The sequence below is a fragment of the Lates calcarifer genome, linkage group LG5 (genome assembly GCF_001640805.2).
Source record: "Lates calcarifer isolate ASB-BC8 linkage group LG5, TLL_Latcal_v3, whole genome shotgun sequence".
Taxonomy (NCBI): Eukaryota; Metazoa; Chordata; class Actinopteri; family Centropomidae; genus Lates; species Lates calcarifer.
This window is the reverse complement of record NC_066837.1, coordinates 25,725,536-25,742,631: the sequence shown is the minus strand read 5'-3', so window position 1 is coordinate 25,742,631 and position 17,096 is coordinate 25,725,536. Positions and strand designations below refer to the sequence as shown.

Genomic DNA, 17,096 nt, shown 5'->3' with positions numbered 1-17,096 from the left:
GTCTGTCTATCTGCTGTACATGACTGTATTTCTCTGCACAGCCTCCTTACTGGTGGGTGGTGGTGTGTTGTCAAAGTCACCAACTTTATATTAAGCCAACGGTGACTGCCCTAAACTTATTGCCATGGAAACGTGAGCAAGACTAAATGTTTCATTACAATTATTGTGACACAGTACAATGACATACCCACACATTGTAAATTTAGATTACAGCAGCGTAAACGTATGTATCTGATGTAAGAGTAGAAATGAAGCTTAGCGAAAGTTCAGTCAAGAAGACTGTATCTGCACATCATCTATCTCGTAAGCTCCACCTACCAATTTTACTGTAATTGAACATCAGAAGTACACTTACATAACAATAATCACTTTCCAGAATTAAATTCTTGAAAATATATTTAACCACAGAAAATGCCATTATATATCACTGTGCTGGTTTAACTTTAAGCAGGGATTCTGAGATGCTTGATTAATATGGGTCAAGGAGTAAAACAGTGAAGTTTTACCAAGAAACAAACACACAAACATTGTGCTTCTGTACGTATTACATTCAGAACATTTGCAGATACATGAAGCAGACTTCTAACCTATAAAAACTTACGTCACTATATCATAATAGTTTCACTGGTATGGGATCATCAGTGACCTTTGTTTCTATTTTATCCTTAATCCTTCATTTATTGATGAACTGTTATCAACTGTAAGTTGCCATTGTCACTGTCTCTGCATATGTGCACTCACACAGGAATTACAGAAAGGACTTTTCATGTTCTGATTTTGAACTTTATTTCACTTGTACTAAAACAAAATGAGTATTAACAGAAATATGAATATGGGATAAAGAGGTAGCTGCTACATCACTGATGCTTTGTGTTGTAATCACAGTGCTGACTTAATGAAGCCCTAAGCTCAGAACCAAACCTAAAGTTGGTTTTGGACTTAGATCGGGCCCCTCAAAGCACAGTGAGCGGGTGTTAGCCTGAGCCCAGGCATCTGCTGCAGTCTCTAGTCCTCATCTGTTCCCCTTCAGTGCCTGATGCGCCTGATGGACTGGATCTTGGGAGTCTGGCAGTGGGATCCCCAGTTCTTCCAGCACTGGTAGTCTCCACTGTGTCTCTCACACTCCATGATGTACTGCTGGCCTCTGTAGCCGGGGTACTCATAGCACACAAAGCTGTACAAAGATAGAGCCAGGAAGAGGAAGTGAGCACAAAGAGCTAAATTATTATTTTTTACATGCGCTGCTTCATGTTATAACATTCTTCAGGTGTTTCTATGGCATTTGATTTAACTCCTCTCTTTACTCTATTATTAGCTGTCAACCATCCTGTTGGACCAAATTTTCTTTCAAGCTTCAGCAGTTATCATGATATAAAAGTATTATATAATCAGTATTCTATCTACTACAAAGTTATTACAGTTCATTCTCCAGTAAACATGAAACGTCTGTATCACATTTTATGGCAACCCAGCAAATAACTGTTGCAAGATGTCACTGTGAACACAAAGTGGCAGCCTGACCTGTCACTCAAAGTAAGTGTGATCTAGCTTTGAGAAGTGTTGGGAATGTGTGACCCTGTCATGCAGTTCTGAGATTTGTTTTCCAACCACTGAAGCTGCTCTAGGATTAAAGTGGAGAGGAGTGAGTGAGATAATTAAACAGATGAGGCTACAAAAGAGGAGGAAAATAAAGACAATGGCAGCGCCTTAAGATTATATATGTGCATGTACAAATCAGTTTTTTTGGGTTTTTTTTGAGGAGAATGGTAAATTATTCACAAAAGAAGTTGATTAGTGAGAGATACGACTACATTAAGATAAAGGTATGTTAGTTCACTTGCACCTGTTTCGACCATTAGATCTAGTTTTTTCAGCCTCCATCTCCCTTCTCTTCTCATTTTGCTCTTTCTATACTCCTCAGAAACCTTTTTATGACCAAACACCAGTCTTGAGTTAGAATGAGACAGGATCAGTGACTGACTTACGCTCCACTCTGCACGTGCATGGAGCCCACCTCGGGCATGGACCAGCCCATGGCCTGCAGCGAGGGGTAGTCGTCACACAGGTTGGTGCAGCGGCCCATGAAGTTCTCTCTCTCAAAGATCATCATATGACTGCTCTGGTGAGACTGTGGGGAAGGGGAGGGGAGGGGGAGGGATGGAGAATTAGTGTTAAAGTTAGCGTTACGCCAGACGTACACAGTGAGCAGGCATTCGGCACTGAGTTGTCTCTTTTCTATTTTTGAGCTGCCTCAGTCACTCACTGCGTGGCTCACTCTCCTCCTTCTGTCACTCACTACCATCTCCATTTGCCCTCTCATGCTCGTTCACTCCCACTTCTCTCTTCTTCTGTCTAATTTTATCCCTCCCCCCCCGCAGGTACTCACAGCGCAGTAGATGGGGCGAAAGGACATGAAGCGCTCTGTGTGGTAGGCCAGGGAGCCGCTGTAGGCATCCCAGTTGGGGTACTCGCCTCTCTCCAGGATGAACTGCTGGCCCTGGAAGTCGTGGTGCTCAAAACCCACCCAGCTGGACACAAAGAGGAAGAGGTGAAATGGTCACATGATTGAGAGAGAGAGGTGTTTCAGTGTTGTCTGAAATCAGTCTGAACATAAAACAGGTGATAGACAACAGACAAAAGAGAGGGATCAGTCAGCTGGGGAAAACCTATGGTTACTTGAGAACATCAGTTTAGTATAGACGCCCATTTCCAGCAATGTGATGAAAAAAAAAAGGTTCTGTAAGTAATGTTCTCAAAATAACCGACTTAGTATCTCAAAACAATGAGAAAACTTGTCAAAAATAATGAGTTCCATAATCACATTAGTGGGAGAGGGCTTCCATACATACTTTTATTCCAATATATTTTGAAGAGATTTTAAAAACATTTAATAAAATCAGAAAGTTTCGTTCCTGTTCAACTAAGAAAAGTGACCAAATAACATTGGGCAATTTTAGAAATGGATATAACACTGTAATATATTTTTCCTTTGTGTCAGCTAAACTAAAAAATAGCAGTCACCATTTCTGAGTTTTTCCTGTTGGCTATAAGAGCATTTTGTCAACAACCAATTTCTTCAGTTGAATTCACTACATGACAAACATTTCATGGTTTTATGCTTTTGCCAGGTCTTGCTGAAATAACAAGGAGTGTTAAGAAGTTGTTAGGAGACTTCCTGCACTGTCCTGGCAACTTGCTTGACTAAGTTTCTGAATGTAACCTGCATGCACTGTAGCTTGTACGCATCCACACAGTTTCTCCAAAATAGTCTGAGTTGGTATTCTGTAATCACATTTTCCTCCAAAGTCTACAGATGATAGTGTTGCACCCTCAGCCTTGATAAATTGGAGCTAAATCTGCACTCAGCTACTTAATTCAGCAGGTGTTCACAGAATCACTACTCTGACTTTGGCAAGCTTTACACATCATGACTAAGGCCTGAGCTGTTATGTATAAATGTGCTCAGAATGCGTCAAAATACTGAGAGTGAGACAAGTTCGCTCTCATACTCTGAGTTAGGAATAAATGCAATGCATAAACAAGTCCTTGAGTGTTAAAACTTGTCCTCAGCTGCTAAATTATTTGACAGAGCTCAAAAGGTGTTTTAACCCTGTGTACAGATGGCTGCATGGTGTATGCAGAGGGAGAGAGCTGGTTAGGAAATGTATGATGACCCGTAGCTGATAGAAAATACAGGGTCTTTACCCACACAAAAAGAAAAAGTTGAAATGCTAATGTGTTCATTCACTTCATTTCATGAATACGTTAAATACATTTAGAGGAGTTACAAAAAGTACAATCATTTTTGTGTGCCCCCAAAGCTGAGGAAAGCCAATTACTGTTGTGAAAACAAGAAGTCATTTATCATCTAAATGTGGTAGAACATTCATAGACGGTTATCACTGAAAACTGAAAATAGAACCTTCTTTTATTAATTTAGTTAAAAGTTTATTTTGAAGATTTCTGTCCCAATCAGTATATCAGATAATTATGGTCTTGGGTGGATAGAGAGATGGATGATAGCTGATTCATCCTTCGACAGAGGAATTTGGCAACATCACTGAAATCTTTATTTTATTACACTGACAGATAAATAATTCTAAAGATGGTTTCCTATAAATCCTAAATTTGCTGGCCTTTTCCTGTCACTACACCATGAGAAAATGAAATAACTGTGGGGGACCACTGTCAAACAAATCTGATCATACCACACTCACACAGTCCTGATAGAGTGAATTAGCTGATTTTTACTAAGGGTTATACTCACAATAAATGATACCCAGTGGTGGAGGAAGTATTCAAATAATTTACTTAAGTAAAAGAAGCATTACCACACTATAAACATATTTAATTATAGTGCTGCAATTCAAAATTTCCCACAGTAAAGGTATAAAAGTATTTGCAAATGCATCAAAAGTAAAAGTACTCATTATGCAGTATGGCCTGTGTTAGTGTTTTAATATATATCATTATTAAAATTGTATAAATACTTAAGCAGGAGTTCAGTTTTGTTGTTGGTAGTACAACTGTGTAAGTACAAGTACCTCAAAACTGTGCCTAAATTCTGTATGTGAGTAAATTCACTTTGTTAATTTCCACTGATAATATTCCAGGATATTTTTTTAAGCAATTTAATTGTTGTTTATTCAAAATACATGAATAATATTTCATGTTATTTGATAACATGAAATAACATGATTATTTCATGTTATCAAGAAAAATCTGACATTTGAAATTAAGTTTCCGGACGGTTTGATAGTATAGTAATAGGTACAGGTTTAAAGTAGTTTTTGGCCCAATAGCTAGTTCTCAGAGCAGTTTAAAATTTCTCAGAATGGTGTGTGATTTTCAGCAGAGAGATCTTGACATTTACCTCTGTATACACTATATGAGAAAAGGAGGTGGCACACCATTTTATCAAAGCAATAAAATGCTCATATGGCCTTAAATTATCTACAGCTGACCAATGATGACTGTTGACCACAAGTGAGGCATGCATGCCAGGTCTGAATAGCCTCCACACAGAGAAAATCCTACACTTTAAATGGTTTTCAAAGTGGTAAAAAGAACCCATTAGCTCCTCAGGTGAACATGAAAAAAGCTCTTTCTTGGTATTTCCTCTGAAAAAGGAAATTGTAGCAAAGAGACAACCCCCCTACTACTGCTCATACTGGGTGCATCCTACACGTAGGATGGAGTGACCTCAGAGGTGACATGCTTCGTAGTGGGAGCCTGGACACTGCTTTCTATCTTATTATCTTTCTACCTCCATCTCACAGACACACACTTACATAAACACACACACACAGTCAGTCAGTTGTCCACAGAGACTTGAAGGCGTACAGGCTGTGTGACTCACGCTCCACTCTCCACTCGGATGGAACGGATGTTGTCCAGGCCACAGTCATGGATGTTGCAGCACTCGGAGGTGAACTCCAAACACTTGCCCTGGAAATGCTCCTGCTCAAACACAGTCACCTGCATACAGGGGGAGACAGGGGGAAGCCATGAGGGTATGTACCATATGTGTGTATACACATATATATATTTGTGTGTGTGTGTGTGTGTGTGTGTGTGTGCGTGAGTGAGTGTGAATTCACCTTAAAGCAAGGGGCTGTACCCATGCTAGGGAAGTACATGGCTGAGGTTGTGTGGGATTTAGTGACTCTGTTCATTTCTAGAGTGGTGATGATAAGAGAGAGAACAAGGACCATGGATCACAAGAAGACTTTCAACAGTAACAAGGAACAGATAAAGGACAAATGCAAATTTATGGCATAACAACAAACTAGTTTCTTTCATTAAAGATGAACTTGTTACCCTCCGTATTAATTCAGACTTTTACATTTAACTTCTCATGCAGACAGTTTACACCCCAAAAAGCTATTAACTAAAATTATAAAGTCTGGGAGATTTAATACCTCCCATAGGAATGTTCAGTATCAGTCATTTTCCCGCTCATCCTACCTGGTTACTCTCCTCGTGCTCCTCACTCACCAAATCCTCTTTACATAGACCTTTGTCTGAACCTGGCGCCTCGGTTTTATACCGGCGTCCACCCGCGGCCCTCGCACCCTCGCGTGTGCGCGTGTTGCCACTTCATGCTAATGACTCTTGAGCGAAACGAGTTTGTCGGATGTAAAGCTTGAACTCAAATAAGGCTCTTACTTCCGGTTAGCCTCTTCAAAATTAAGCTCTATCACACCGCTCTTTTACAACGATTAAGGAGGCTAATACAAAGTCTTGAGTATAGAAAATATATACGCAGATAATCTGGTTTTGTGTGAGTTCCTAGGTAATAGAATCAAATTTAGCTTCAGGATTAACAGCTCCACGAGGTACGATTTAACTGTACCTGTAACACTGAATCACTGTTTCAGGTAAGGCCTAATTCTACAGCTGAGTGATTAGCCTGGTCAGTTATTATTGATCAACGTGGAAATTAACCAACGACAAGTTTTACAATTAAATAAAAACTTATCATTTAGTAATTTGTTAAAAAAATATCAAACGACAGGTTCCCGCTTCTCAGTTCGGAGGACAAGTTGCTTAATGACAATTTATTGGCTGATCATAATTTGAATATATTTGAAGTAACTGCAGAGACTAAACAGGCCGATCGAATAATCAAGATAAAACAAGAGGCAGATTAATCAATAATGTTTATAATTGCAGGCAAATCCCAAATACAGTCGAAGGCAAAGTGAGGGATACTTCCGGTACTCCTCTGGCAAACTATGACTAACTTGACGCAGGTGAGGACTTCAGCGGCTCGTGCGTGAGGAAAAAAAATGGTGCGCGCGTGCTGGATGAGCCTGCCGCTCTGTGCTCGCTCTGTCTGTCTGTCTGTCTCTCGCTCTCACTCTCTCTCTCTCTCTCTCTCTCTCTCTCTCTCTTTGTAACCCTATGCGACCTGTCGACTCAGCAGATCATATACAGCCACAGAGGTGCGGGTGGTGAATGCGGGCTGTTGTTGGTCTATTCGTGTAGGTCAGCAGTGCCATCGTATAGACCAACAATGGCCGGGGCTATAGGCAGAGAATGAGGAGGATTTGGAGAGCCATCCGGGGAGCCTGTTTCAAAGGTGCATCCCAAAAGTGGAGGAAATCAGAATAGAGAAATTCAATTAATCATTATGAATTGACAATAACAATATAGTAATAGTGTTCTCTTGAAATGGGAGACATAGGTAGAAAAGCAGTACAAGAGAGGATTTCTTGTGCTAAAATACAAGAAAGAAACTCAGAAACAGAAAAAGTGGAGACTAACTTAGTGACTGTTTTGAAATGTTGTCCCTGCACCACACCCACACATCCTTGCATTGATTGTTGTTTTATCAGGAATCCCCCTGAGTCCATCACTTCAGACAGTGGGCCCCAGTTACCACAGCAACATCTCCTCTTGCCTCATCTGGTCCTTGGTCCATGACATTTCATTTAGAGTGCTTATGAGGGGCCTGGCACCAAGTTCCTCTTAACATGTTCACTGTCACACACACTTCCACACACATACAAACACACAAAGGCAGTGGCCAAGTCAAAGAACATGTCACAACCAACATCATTTTCCCAACAGAATTTCCACTGTCACCCCACCAACACTCTTTATTTCCTTTTACTTTATCTTATAACAAACTAACACTGCTATATGGTGGTTAGCATTTATTACACCTTAATTTGTAGTGCATGCATATCTTATCACTTTTCCTTTACAACTGACTTACATACAAAGTTTACATTATTTCATGAGGGTGTTGAATACTATATACTATAGATGTATATAATTCAAAGGCCATCAGGATGCAATGATCAATGGATTTTTAGTCATTGGTATGGATGGTCCATTTATGTTAAATGGATCACCTTGAATCAAGTTAAGAGACTTTTACTCATTTGTTTGTTATTTTAATCTTTACACTTGGATTTGCTCAGATAGTGTGGTGATAGGCTGTCCAGTATTGCTACACTCCATTCACATCTTCAGCAGAAAATTACAGATATTACAATATTACAATATTAATATTAACAATATTAAATAGACCTGTACATGAAAATCTAAAAATATCAGGAGAATATAACTGTTATTTATACTCAACTGGAGGAGGAAAGAACAATCAAACCATTATTTATCTGGAAGATGTATTTCACAGACTTGGTGCAGCCATGCTCCAGATATTTATCAATGGGTTCAAAGAGCATGTTTTATTATAGCACATAGAAAAAATCTTTGACTTTTGTTGGTTTTATATGATTATTTTCCATCAGATTAGCTGCAGTGTCTGATGACTCAAGCTCATGTATCAGTTCTGATATCATGTGTCAGTTTTGATATAAAAGGACTGAGAGAGATTTTGCAGCTTATATTGCCCATACTAAAAACACTGATCTTCTCCAAAAACAGCAGGACCACAATATCTAACTATGAAGTCGTGTTCCTGCTATTTTCCAGTTGTACCAGATGTGAATGTGATTTTTTTTTTCTTATACCACACAAATCAGTTAATCATACATGCAAATCATACCCCTACCTCTCTTATCACTATTCAATAAATGAAAAATGCCACTAAAACAATCATAAAAAGAAAGGAGAACATATTCTGATATAGGACTTCCACACTGGATATGCTTGTGTATCCTCACTGCTTATGTGTTGTCTCCTCTGAGAAGTGTTTTGTTAGCTCGAATGTCCTTTAGGATGGTGGGCCTTGACTGTATGCAGTCACTCAATCCCGCTGTTATTGGAAGACCTCGATCGAGGAGCACTGAGATGCATAAATAAGAGCTGTGCCCCAGTGTGCTCACTTAACTTCCTCTTCCTGTTGCCCACTTCCCCTTATTTTGTGTGTTCATGTGACTCTCAGTGGTGACTGAGGACGTCCAGCAGCCACTGAGAGGGAAGTGTGTGATTCAGCCCTTCACTCCTTCCTCCTCTGACCTCTCACTGATGCTCACTTGAGCGTGATGATTTGAGGAAATTCAAACTGCAGGATTAATGAGCCCAGAGACTAAATCCAAGAGATGAATAGTTTTACCTCAGGGGCATCATCTGGTGAAGAGCTGCTCTCCTTGTTTCACCCCCGTCCCCCCCGGCCCATGTGAGGCCTTGATGTCAGACGACATGTGACCTCACCTGTGATGGACGTGCTTCAGAGCTACAGCTGACCGCTTTTTGCTTGCTCCCTCGTGTACACTTTGGAGTAAGTATCTCATGGACCTTCCTCTTTGCAACTAACACCCACCACAATATTTTACTCACCCACGCAAGAAAAAAAAGGCAGAGGGCTTTAATTGAATAGCTTTCTCCCACTGTGATGAAGAGGGAGATTCAGATTATTGTCCATGTGCACTCTGAACCTCTTTGCTCACCCAGAGGTGGAACAGTGAGGTTATTGCTTCTCACAGTTTATTGCTTTTCCTGTTAGTGTTTGTCCCAGCACCTCTTGATTACAGCACTGAAGGGAATGGGAATGAATAATTTTGTGACAGGCTCTTATATGTGAGCCTGGTCAGCCTGGCTATCAGTATTATGAAACTGCTACTGGAGGTGGGGCTGAAAAAATACATTGTACATAGCAGCCCACTGCACAAACAGTCTCACTTTTACTTCACTTTATTCCAGTTCTTCTCTGCTTTTACTCATTTAGTCAATGGATTCATATTAACATCAAGTCATCATGAAGTTATTTGTCATTCAGTAGGTCCTCTAAGGCAAAATATACACTGACTGTCATATATCACATATATCCTCCCTCTCTGCCCCACCGTCTCTCTCTCTCTCTCTCTCTGCCTCGCGCTCTCTCTCTCTTTGATGATGGGGGTATTTCTATTCTGTGGGGGCTGTGAGCTCAGCGAGTTTGTTTCTGTGTCTATAATCCCCTCTCTCTGGGCGCCAGCATATAAAAGCGGCGAGGGGGCCCTGCGCACTTTCACACAGACCACCAGTCTCAGCCCCGAGTCTACTCCTTTACGCACACACTGCCACAGGTAAGACAGTGGACAAACATCATACAGAAAAGAAAAGACAGAAGGGGGGAGTAGACAGAGAGCAAGAGAAATCTGATGTAATACCTTACAATGATATAGGAAGTCAACTATGGTTCAAGCTATGGAAGTCAAACAGTACTGGTTGAAATGTAAATTTCTTTTTTGCAAATCCAGTGGTTGTCAATAAATGCACTGTGGCCTGTTCAGAGTAAACGTTAGACTTTATTCTGAGTATAAATTATGCTAAAGCCAATCTGCTATAATCTTGACTGGTGGAATCTAAAATCAAGTTGGTTTTGCAAATGCAGTAACAAATTTGCAGGAGTGCTCATTTTTAAATATTTCAAAACTGAGAAAAGTGTCAGTCTATCAAAATCTAATTATAAACATTTATTAAAAAGGCACTGTGACTTTTTGGTGATTAACAAAAAATGAATGATTTTTGATGATTTTTGATGAATTATTGAAGGAAACTGTAGAGTGTAAACCAAGTGACAAGATGCTAATTTGTATGGTTAAGTCTGAATTGAATTCAGCTTTGTTATGGAACGTATGGAAGTGAACGGGCTGGGAAAGGGGACAGAAAAATGGGATTTCTTTTTTCTATCTTTTTTACTGAAGGGAGGGTCATCATCTTGTTGGGGAGCATCTTCAGTGGTCTGTACTGCAAACTGTTTACAAGTGAACTGAAGTGAAGTGAATATTCAATAATATTTAATTATTTGGTGTTAATTTAACTTAAACATTTACAGCAACAAAGCTAATTCAGAATGATACAACATGATCTCTCCAGAGAGGATGTCATTTGTCCTGCAACAGATAGTAACATGTCATATAAAGAGACAGTCAGAGAGCTTGGTTCAGAAATACAGAATGGAGAATTATGTTTGCCACAGTTTGGCCTTTGCTGATTCCACTTCTGTTGTGTGACTTGTGGCTATGTGAAAATTATTATTCCATTAACATGTTAAGGTTTAAACTGGTGTGCACATTCTTTGTGCACAATAAAATCCTTTTTAAATAAGTGAGACATAATGCTTAACCCTGCTTTCCACCCCCATTTTTGTACTCTTAATGAAACAGTAAAAGGCAGCTAAAAACAGAGGCAGTCTTCTCAGGTAGTCTTCTCCTCTCCTCAGTCATCATGTCTGCTGGAGGAGAGAAATCCAAGTCTGCTTCCCAGACTGATGGGAAGGCGGCTCAGAACAAGATGTCTGAGATGGGAATGATGTCCTACAAGGTACAGTACACACAAACACACACACACAGTACATCACACATACAGTAGAACAGATGATCAAACATCTACAAATACTGTATGCCATACAGTATTTTTCACACAGTGTGAAGCAGCTGGTCTCACACTAACAGTTTACCTTCTCGGCTGATGTCTATTATCAAGACCTGCTGGTTCTTATAGCTGTGTGAGGGGGCGGGCGACAACTACAACTGACAGTGATAACACAGTCACTTCATTTCTGTCTCCCGCTTTCTTGTTTGGACAGTTTCTCCTCTGCCACAGTCTTTCTATCCCATTTTTGCTCTTCTCAAGCCTCGCCCCTGAACTTTGAAACCACCCCTGTGACGTCCCTTCATACTGCCTCTCTTATTCTATTTACAACAACTATCCAGATGTGCGTGTTTGACCAGGAGAACTTCCAGGGCCGCTGTATTGAGATCAATGGCGAGTGCATGAATGTGTGCGACATGGGAATGGATAGGGTGCGCTCCCTGCGCGTCGACTGTGGACCGTAAGTAGCCTGTGCGTGCACAACCACGGGTGCGCACCCTCCCACACATGCCAGTAAAATGTACCCAGCACCCACACTCATCTGAGCAAAGAGCAGGTAATTTCACTGTTGTACCTCACCATTATGTGACATCTCACACTTTGCATTTTAGGCATTATCTGATGCTTTTATCCCGAGTCATTTGCAGTGAGTGCAGCAGTAGAATGAACTCCAATACCCAAACTTTTGACACAACAAAGTCACAAACACCAATGACGTAATGAGAAATAATAGATGCATAAAAAGGAAGGAGATGAGAAGAAACTTTTTCAAGGTAAGAACAAATGATTGCAAAGAGAAAGATAATAGCAGTCTATTATACTGCACTTAAAGTGAATTAAAAGGGACATCAGATATGGAGTTCTGTAAAGTTGAGGTACACTCTGAAAGACACATTGAAAAAGAATGGTCAAAACTGAAGCAGCAGAGGCTGAGACATCCCAACTTTTAGTCTCTAGAATGGCTGAAACTCCAAAAACTCTGGATCCTACATTTGATGACTTCACTAGGCTTATTTGTCAAACTTTTGAAAACTCCCCTCAGACCCACTGAACACGTCAACTCTTTTCACAGGCTGTAGTGCACTGACAGAACTCCTCATCACAAATAGACTGATGTTCATATGTAAAATTGGTGGACTTGTATTTTTTCTTCCCTTCCTCAGCTTCGTGGGTTTTGAGCAGATGAACTTCTGTGGCGAGATGTTCATCCTGGAGAAGGGTGAGTACCCCCGCTGGGACTCCTGGAGCAACTGCCAGAAGAACGACTACCTGCTGTCCTTCAGGCCTGTCCGCATGGTAAACCCTTATACCTGTCCAACTTGACTACATTTCACACACTCCTGTCTTCTTCTTTTTTCAATATCTATCTCTTAATTTCAACTGCCCATCCCCCTTTTTTCTTTTCCCATCACCCTGCAGGATCCTGAGAAACATAAGATCTGCCTGTATGAAGCTGGGGAGTTCAAGGGTCGTAAAATGGAGATCATGGATGACGATGTCCCCAGCCTGTTTGCCTATGGTTTCACAGACAGAGTGGGCAGTATCATGGTCAGCTGTGGAACGTGAGTATTGTAGCAATATTACAAGTGTTTTACTGCTTTGCTTTAAAAAAAAAAAAAAAAAAAAAAATCTACATTTTTGGAAAAACACTGATTTTTTTTCTTGCTCACACTTAGATAAGGAGACTGACACTTTTTCCAGAGCTGTTCCTTTGAACACCAAGAGTACCTGTCTCTGTTTTTTATGCCTTCCTACAGAGCAGAAACTCAGCTGTCTTAAATCCTTTCTCTCTTCACTGCTCTTGATTGTCAAATCATACATTTTTCAACAGTGTTGGCTGCAAACATCCTGCTTTTGCAACAGCTGCGTCAAAACACGGTTGGGCTCTAACGAATTGCAGACAGTTTTCTGTATCTGTGACGTCATTCTCAGACAGACTAGAAACGGGAGCATAATCACCAGCTAACTCTCTAAAGTGTTTGTCTGAGAGTGAGTTCAGGAATAGAGGCTTTTTCATCAGCAGCTAGCCGAGGGTGTCATCAACGTCAGCAGCTCGGTGTCTCTGAGCTCTCAGAGGTGTTGCAGGCAGCAGACACTGTTTCTTAACGACTGTGATTACTTCATTTGTAGCATTACCCACTCCTGAAACAAACAGCTGAGAAGCAGAGTGACCTGTGGTTTAATGCTGACAGCATGAAAAACAGATCAATGTCTGTATTTGTTCAATGTTTATCCTTCCTGGTTTTCTTTCTCTCACATTCTGTTACTCATCTTTCAGCCTTTACTAGAATTACTTTCCTCTGAATCTTCTCTGCTCAATCAGACATCTTTTTCCTTGTTCTTGTCTCTATTGTGATCTCTTCTGCAACCTTGCCATCCACCCATACTTTGAAAATGTAAATTCCCTTTCCTCCCTCTTTCCTCTCTCCTCTTTCTCTCCCCAGTTGGGTGGGTTATCAGTACCCTGGCTACCGCGGCAGCCAGTACCTGCTGGAGAAAGGCGATTACAGGCATTTCAATGAGTTTGGCGCCCGTTGCCCCCAGATGCAGTCCATGAGGCGCATCCGCGACATGCAGTGGCACCCACACGGCTGCTACACCATGTCTGCCAAGTGAAACCCGGCGAGGGCGAGGAAGAGAGGAATTGGAGGCGAGACAGAGGCCGAGGGGGGGCAAAGGTGGAGAAGGGAAGGCGAAGAAGGAGAGGAGGGAGAGGGTGTAATATTTTCTTCTCTGTCCTGAAATCTCTTGGTGGTTTGAGTGGAGGATGGAGGGAAAGCAGTAGGTTGTTATTTTTAGTTGTTGGAACATTGTAATCTAGTGACCAATGAAAAGTTATTCAAAATGAAGCAGAGGAAGAGGAGATAATTACACTGGCCGTTGAGACTGTACCTGATAATAAATGCTCTCTCCATTTTTGTTCTCCCTCTCTCACCGTCTCTGTTTGTCAGCTCCCTGCTCCACACTTTCCTCCCTCTCCTCCCCTCCCTCCCTCCCTCTCTCCCCTCTCGCACACTTCTCCTCCACATCCCACCAACGTCAGCCCTCGCTCAGCCTGTAAGAGCCTGACTGAGAGGGGTACCAGTGTGGATTTGTGTGTGTTTGTGTGGGGGATCTGAGACAGAAGAGAGTGCTCAGATCCTGTAACCACATCAACCCGAAAACCCAATAAAGCATCTCACATCCTGCTACACTTGAAAAGACATCTTATTTAATATAAGATACAGTTGTGATGTACATGTCCCAAATACCTGGACTAGACAACAGGCCCCTAAGCACAGACACATAAAGGCCCCCCTTTCCACCAGAACCCCCCCGCAAGTGGTCATTTTGTCAGTAGTTTGTTTGTCCTGCCCCTCTCACATGACCTGGAGGAGCATTTCCTGAATTAGGGCTCCTATGGTGGCAGGAGATGAAAATCAGTGATGAAAAATTAATAACTAAACCTTTTATGATGTGACAGCTCTTTGGTAATAGTTTGGTTAGGTTTAGGAGCAATAACAAAGTGGTTAGGCTGAGGGAGACATCTTGGTTCGGGTATCGGGAAAATAAGTGCTTTGCTAAGGTTAGAGGGCCTTCGTCATCACGGTTGTAAGGAACCCCCTACTACCACCACCAAAATAAATAAATAAATAAATAAATAATGAGGATATCTTGTTAATTAACATATTTGGAAAGTCACAAATATGTTGATACAGAGCATATCAGTATTCAAGATTCAAGATTCAAGATTCAATACTTTATTACCGTACCACTTAGTTGTTAGGAATTTGCTTCAGTGTGCTTATGATAAGAGTCAGCAACAGTCAGTTGTACCATAATATCAAAAATTAAAAACACATAGTACATATAACCATTGTATACATCCGTGGATGTAGCATCAAGTATGAGATAAAGTGCCAAGTGTTTAAAATACCAAAAGTCACATGGTATAAAATACAAAAGGATAAAAGATAAAATAGTAAAATCAAAAATGAAGATAAAATAAAGTGTTATGTGCTTGAAGTACAGTAAAAAACAGAATACATAAAGTTCTAGTGCAAATAAGCATGGCTGATCAATGGTAAAATTGGTAGTGGTTACTGTTTGGTGTTGATAAAGTGCTGATGCAGGATTGGGGAGCCATTTAGTGTTTTGATGGTTCTGCAGTATGTGCTTAATAAAATAAAAAAATTAAAAAAGTTGTGTGTACATGGTGGAGTGATGAACTGTCTTTCCAAAGCAAAGCACAGCCCAGCAGCACATCTTTGCTGATGTGAGTTGTTGTTGGTCTGTCAACAACAACAACTAAGCTAACACTAATGCTGTAGCAAAATAAATCTCCACAAACTGCTTCAACATTGTTGAAGACCAAGGGCCTCAAGGTGTTATCCAGATCACATCAGGTGACCCATCATACAAGACACTTTCAAGGAGAACTGTTGTCCGAAGACAACAGACCCCCTCAGCCTCAGACAAGATACTGAGTCTATCCTCCCTGTGGTGCAGTGGTTAGCACTGTTGCCTCACAGCAAGAAGGTTCTGGATTCGAGCCCGGGGCTTTTCTGTGTGGAGTTTGCATGTTCTCCCTGTGCCTGTGTGGGTTCTCTCTGGGTACTCCGGCTTCCTCCCACAGTCCAAAGACATGCAGGTTAATTGGTGATTCTAAATCCCCTGCTCCAGCCCCCCCCAACCCTTAACGGATAAGCGGTATAGATAATGGATGGATATATATGTGTGTGTAGGAACTGCACACTAGAAGATTTAAGTTATGTCGTTTGGAAATTGTATGGAAGTGAAACCTCGTGCCAGTGCAGTGCCGCAAAATGGTAAAATGTTTGAGTGGATTTCTGTCATCTTCTTATCTGAGACTCAAAATCCACTGTTATTGATTTACTTCATACACTAGAAGTTAGTAACCTGAAGAATCGACCGGCTCACTGGATTTGTTATTGTTAGAGCTCATCTTGAGGTAATATACGATTTCTCTCCCCAGTCCACACACACAGCGTAATCACTCAACGTAATACACCCTGCAGAGACACAGATTTGATTTGTACTGATGGAAAACAATTTAGACCAACATTGTTGATCTGTGAGAGAAGAAAGCACTCCATCTCCTGTACCACAGCACTCCGTATGAAACAGCACATTATGTTTTGAGGCTTTCTGTAATGAATGATTTCATTCATTATTTATATTCCTCAACAAAGAGCATACTGATGCCTGCCCTGGTGTGGCCTGTAAACATCAGCACCAAAATGGATCTGACCACATTTTAGCATTCACTCTTTCTTTTTTTTTTTTATAAAATGTGATCATTTATGTAATGCTCACTTCCTCCCCTAAGACTTATCAAATATTGAAAAACATTCAACTACATCATTCATAATGTAATCTGCACATTCTCTCTGCGCCATGTGGTTTACCCATGCTGTGACGTCGGTGACGATCAGACTTTTTATAGAACATTAAATTGCTGAGAGTGCTTCAAATCATACAAACATAATGAGGCAAGCTTCAGTAAACTGCATTAGGACATTATTCAGTCATTAGCTCAGAAATGATGGATACGGTACATAAATATGATTCACTCAATATGTTCTCTCCAACCTCCTGACCAAACCATACTTTCTATTGAAATACAACAAAAGATTATTATTGCCATTGATGACAAAACGATGCAACCCAGTAAGAAAATGTAACACCGTAACATGCTTATTCCCAGAGTGATTTTTCAATTCACAGTGTCCCAATATCTAGTGTTTTAACAGGAAGTAGTGTGATGTAATGTGATTATCACAGTGGTATTACAATAACGTTGAGTTTCTCACAGCACCAGA

General features: G+C 40.8%; 2 protein-coding genes across 4 annotated transcripts; one reads left to right on the top strand and one right to left on the bottom strand.

Annotated features, from left to right (window-relative positions):
* Window positions 1-7: 7 nt before the first annotated feature.
* LOC108900142 (beta-crystallin A1) lies at window positions 8-6,329 on the bottom strand. Of its 2 annotated transcripts, XM_018701020.2 has the most exons (6): window positions 5,968-6,329; window positions 5,601-5,677; window positions 5,360-5,478; window positions 2,387-2,528; window positions 1,986-2,128; window positions 8-1,174 (listed from the first exon to the last, which is right to left on the bottom strand). In XM_018701020.2, exons 2-6 carry the CDS (start codon window positions 5,673-5,675, stop codon window positions 1,027-1,029), a joined length of 627 nt encoding a protein of 208 aa, XP_018556536.1. In that variant the 5' UTR covers window positions 5,676-5,677; window positions 5,968-6,329; the 3' UTR covers window positions 8-1,026. The 2 variants fall into 2 exon arrangements, with proteins under 2 accessions (XP_018556536.1, XP_050926801.1); XM_051070844.1 differs by lacking the exon at window positions 5,968-6,329 and having other exon boundaries at window positions 5,601-5,922.
* A 1,482-nt stretch (window positions 6,330-7,811) lies between these two features.
* Window positions 7,812-14,462, top strand: LOC108900144 (beta-crystallin B1). Of its 2 annotated transcripts, XM_018701023.2 has the most exons (7): window positions 7,812-9,196; window positions 9,893-9,983; window positions 11,123-11,223; window positions 11,616-11,734; window positions 12,438-12,570; window positions 12,694-12,836; window positions 13,719-14,462. In XM_018701023.2, exons 3-7 carry the CDS (start codon window positions 11,128-11,130, stop codon window positions 13,888-13,890), a joined length of 663 nt encoding a protein of 220 aa, XP_018556539.1. In that variant the 5' UTR covers window positions 7,812-9,196; window positions 9,893-9,983; window positions 11,123-11,127; the 3' UTR covers window positions 13,891-14,462. The 2 variants fall into 2 exon arrangements, with proteins under 2 accessions (XP_018556539.1, XP_050926800.1); XM_051070843.1 differs by lacking the exon at window positions 9,893-9,983.
* Window positions 14,463-17,096: the final 2,634 nt, after the last annotated feature.

Excerpts from the sequence above, each read along its gene's own strand:
- LOC108900142 (XM_051070844.1), bottom strand. The coding sequence starts at position 5,714 with ATGGTCCTTGTTCTCTCTCTTATCATCACCACTCTAGAAATGAACAGA. Across the intron at positions 2,129-2,386 it reads TTCGCCCCATCTACTGCGCT|TCTCACCAGAGCAGTCATAT; the intron begins GTGAGTACCTGC and ends CCTTCCCCACAG. Across the intron at positions 1,175-1,985 it reads ATGCACGTGCAGAGTGGAGC|CTTTGTGTGCTATGAGTACC; the intron begins GTAAGTCAGTCA and ends ATCTTTGTACAG.
- LOC108900144 (XM_051070843.1), top strand. The coding sequence starts at position 11,128 with ATGTCTGCTGGAGGAGAGAAATCCAAGTCTGCTTCCCAGACTGATGGG. Across the intron at positions 11,735-12,437 it reads CTGCGCGTCGACTGTGGACC|CTTCGTGGGTTTTGAGCAGA; the intron begins GTAAGTAGCCTG and ends TCCCTTCCTCAG. Across the intron at positions 12,837-13,718 it reads ATCATGGTCAGCTGTGGAAC|TTGGGTGGGTTATCAGTACC; the intron begins GTGAGTATTGTA and ends TTCTCTCCCCAG.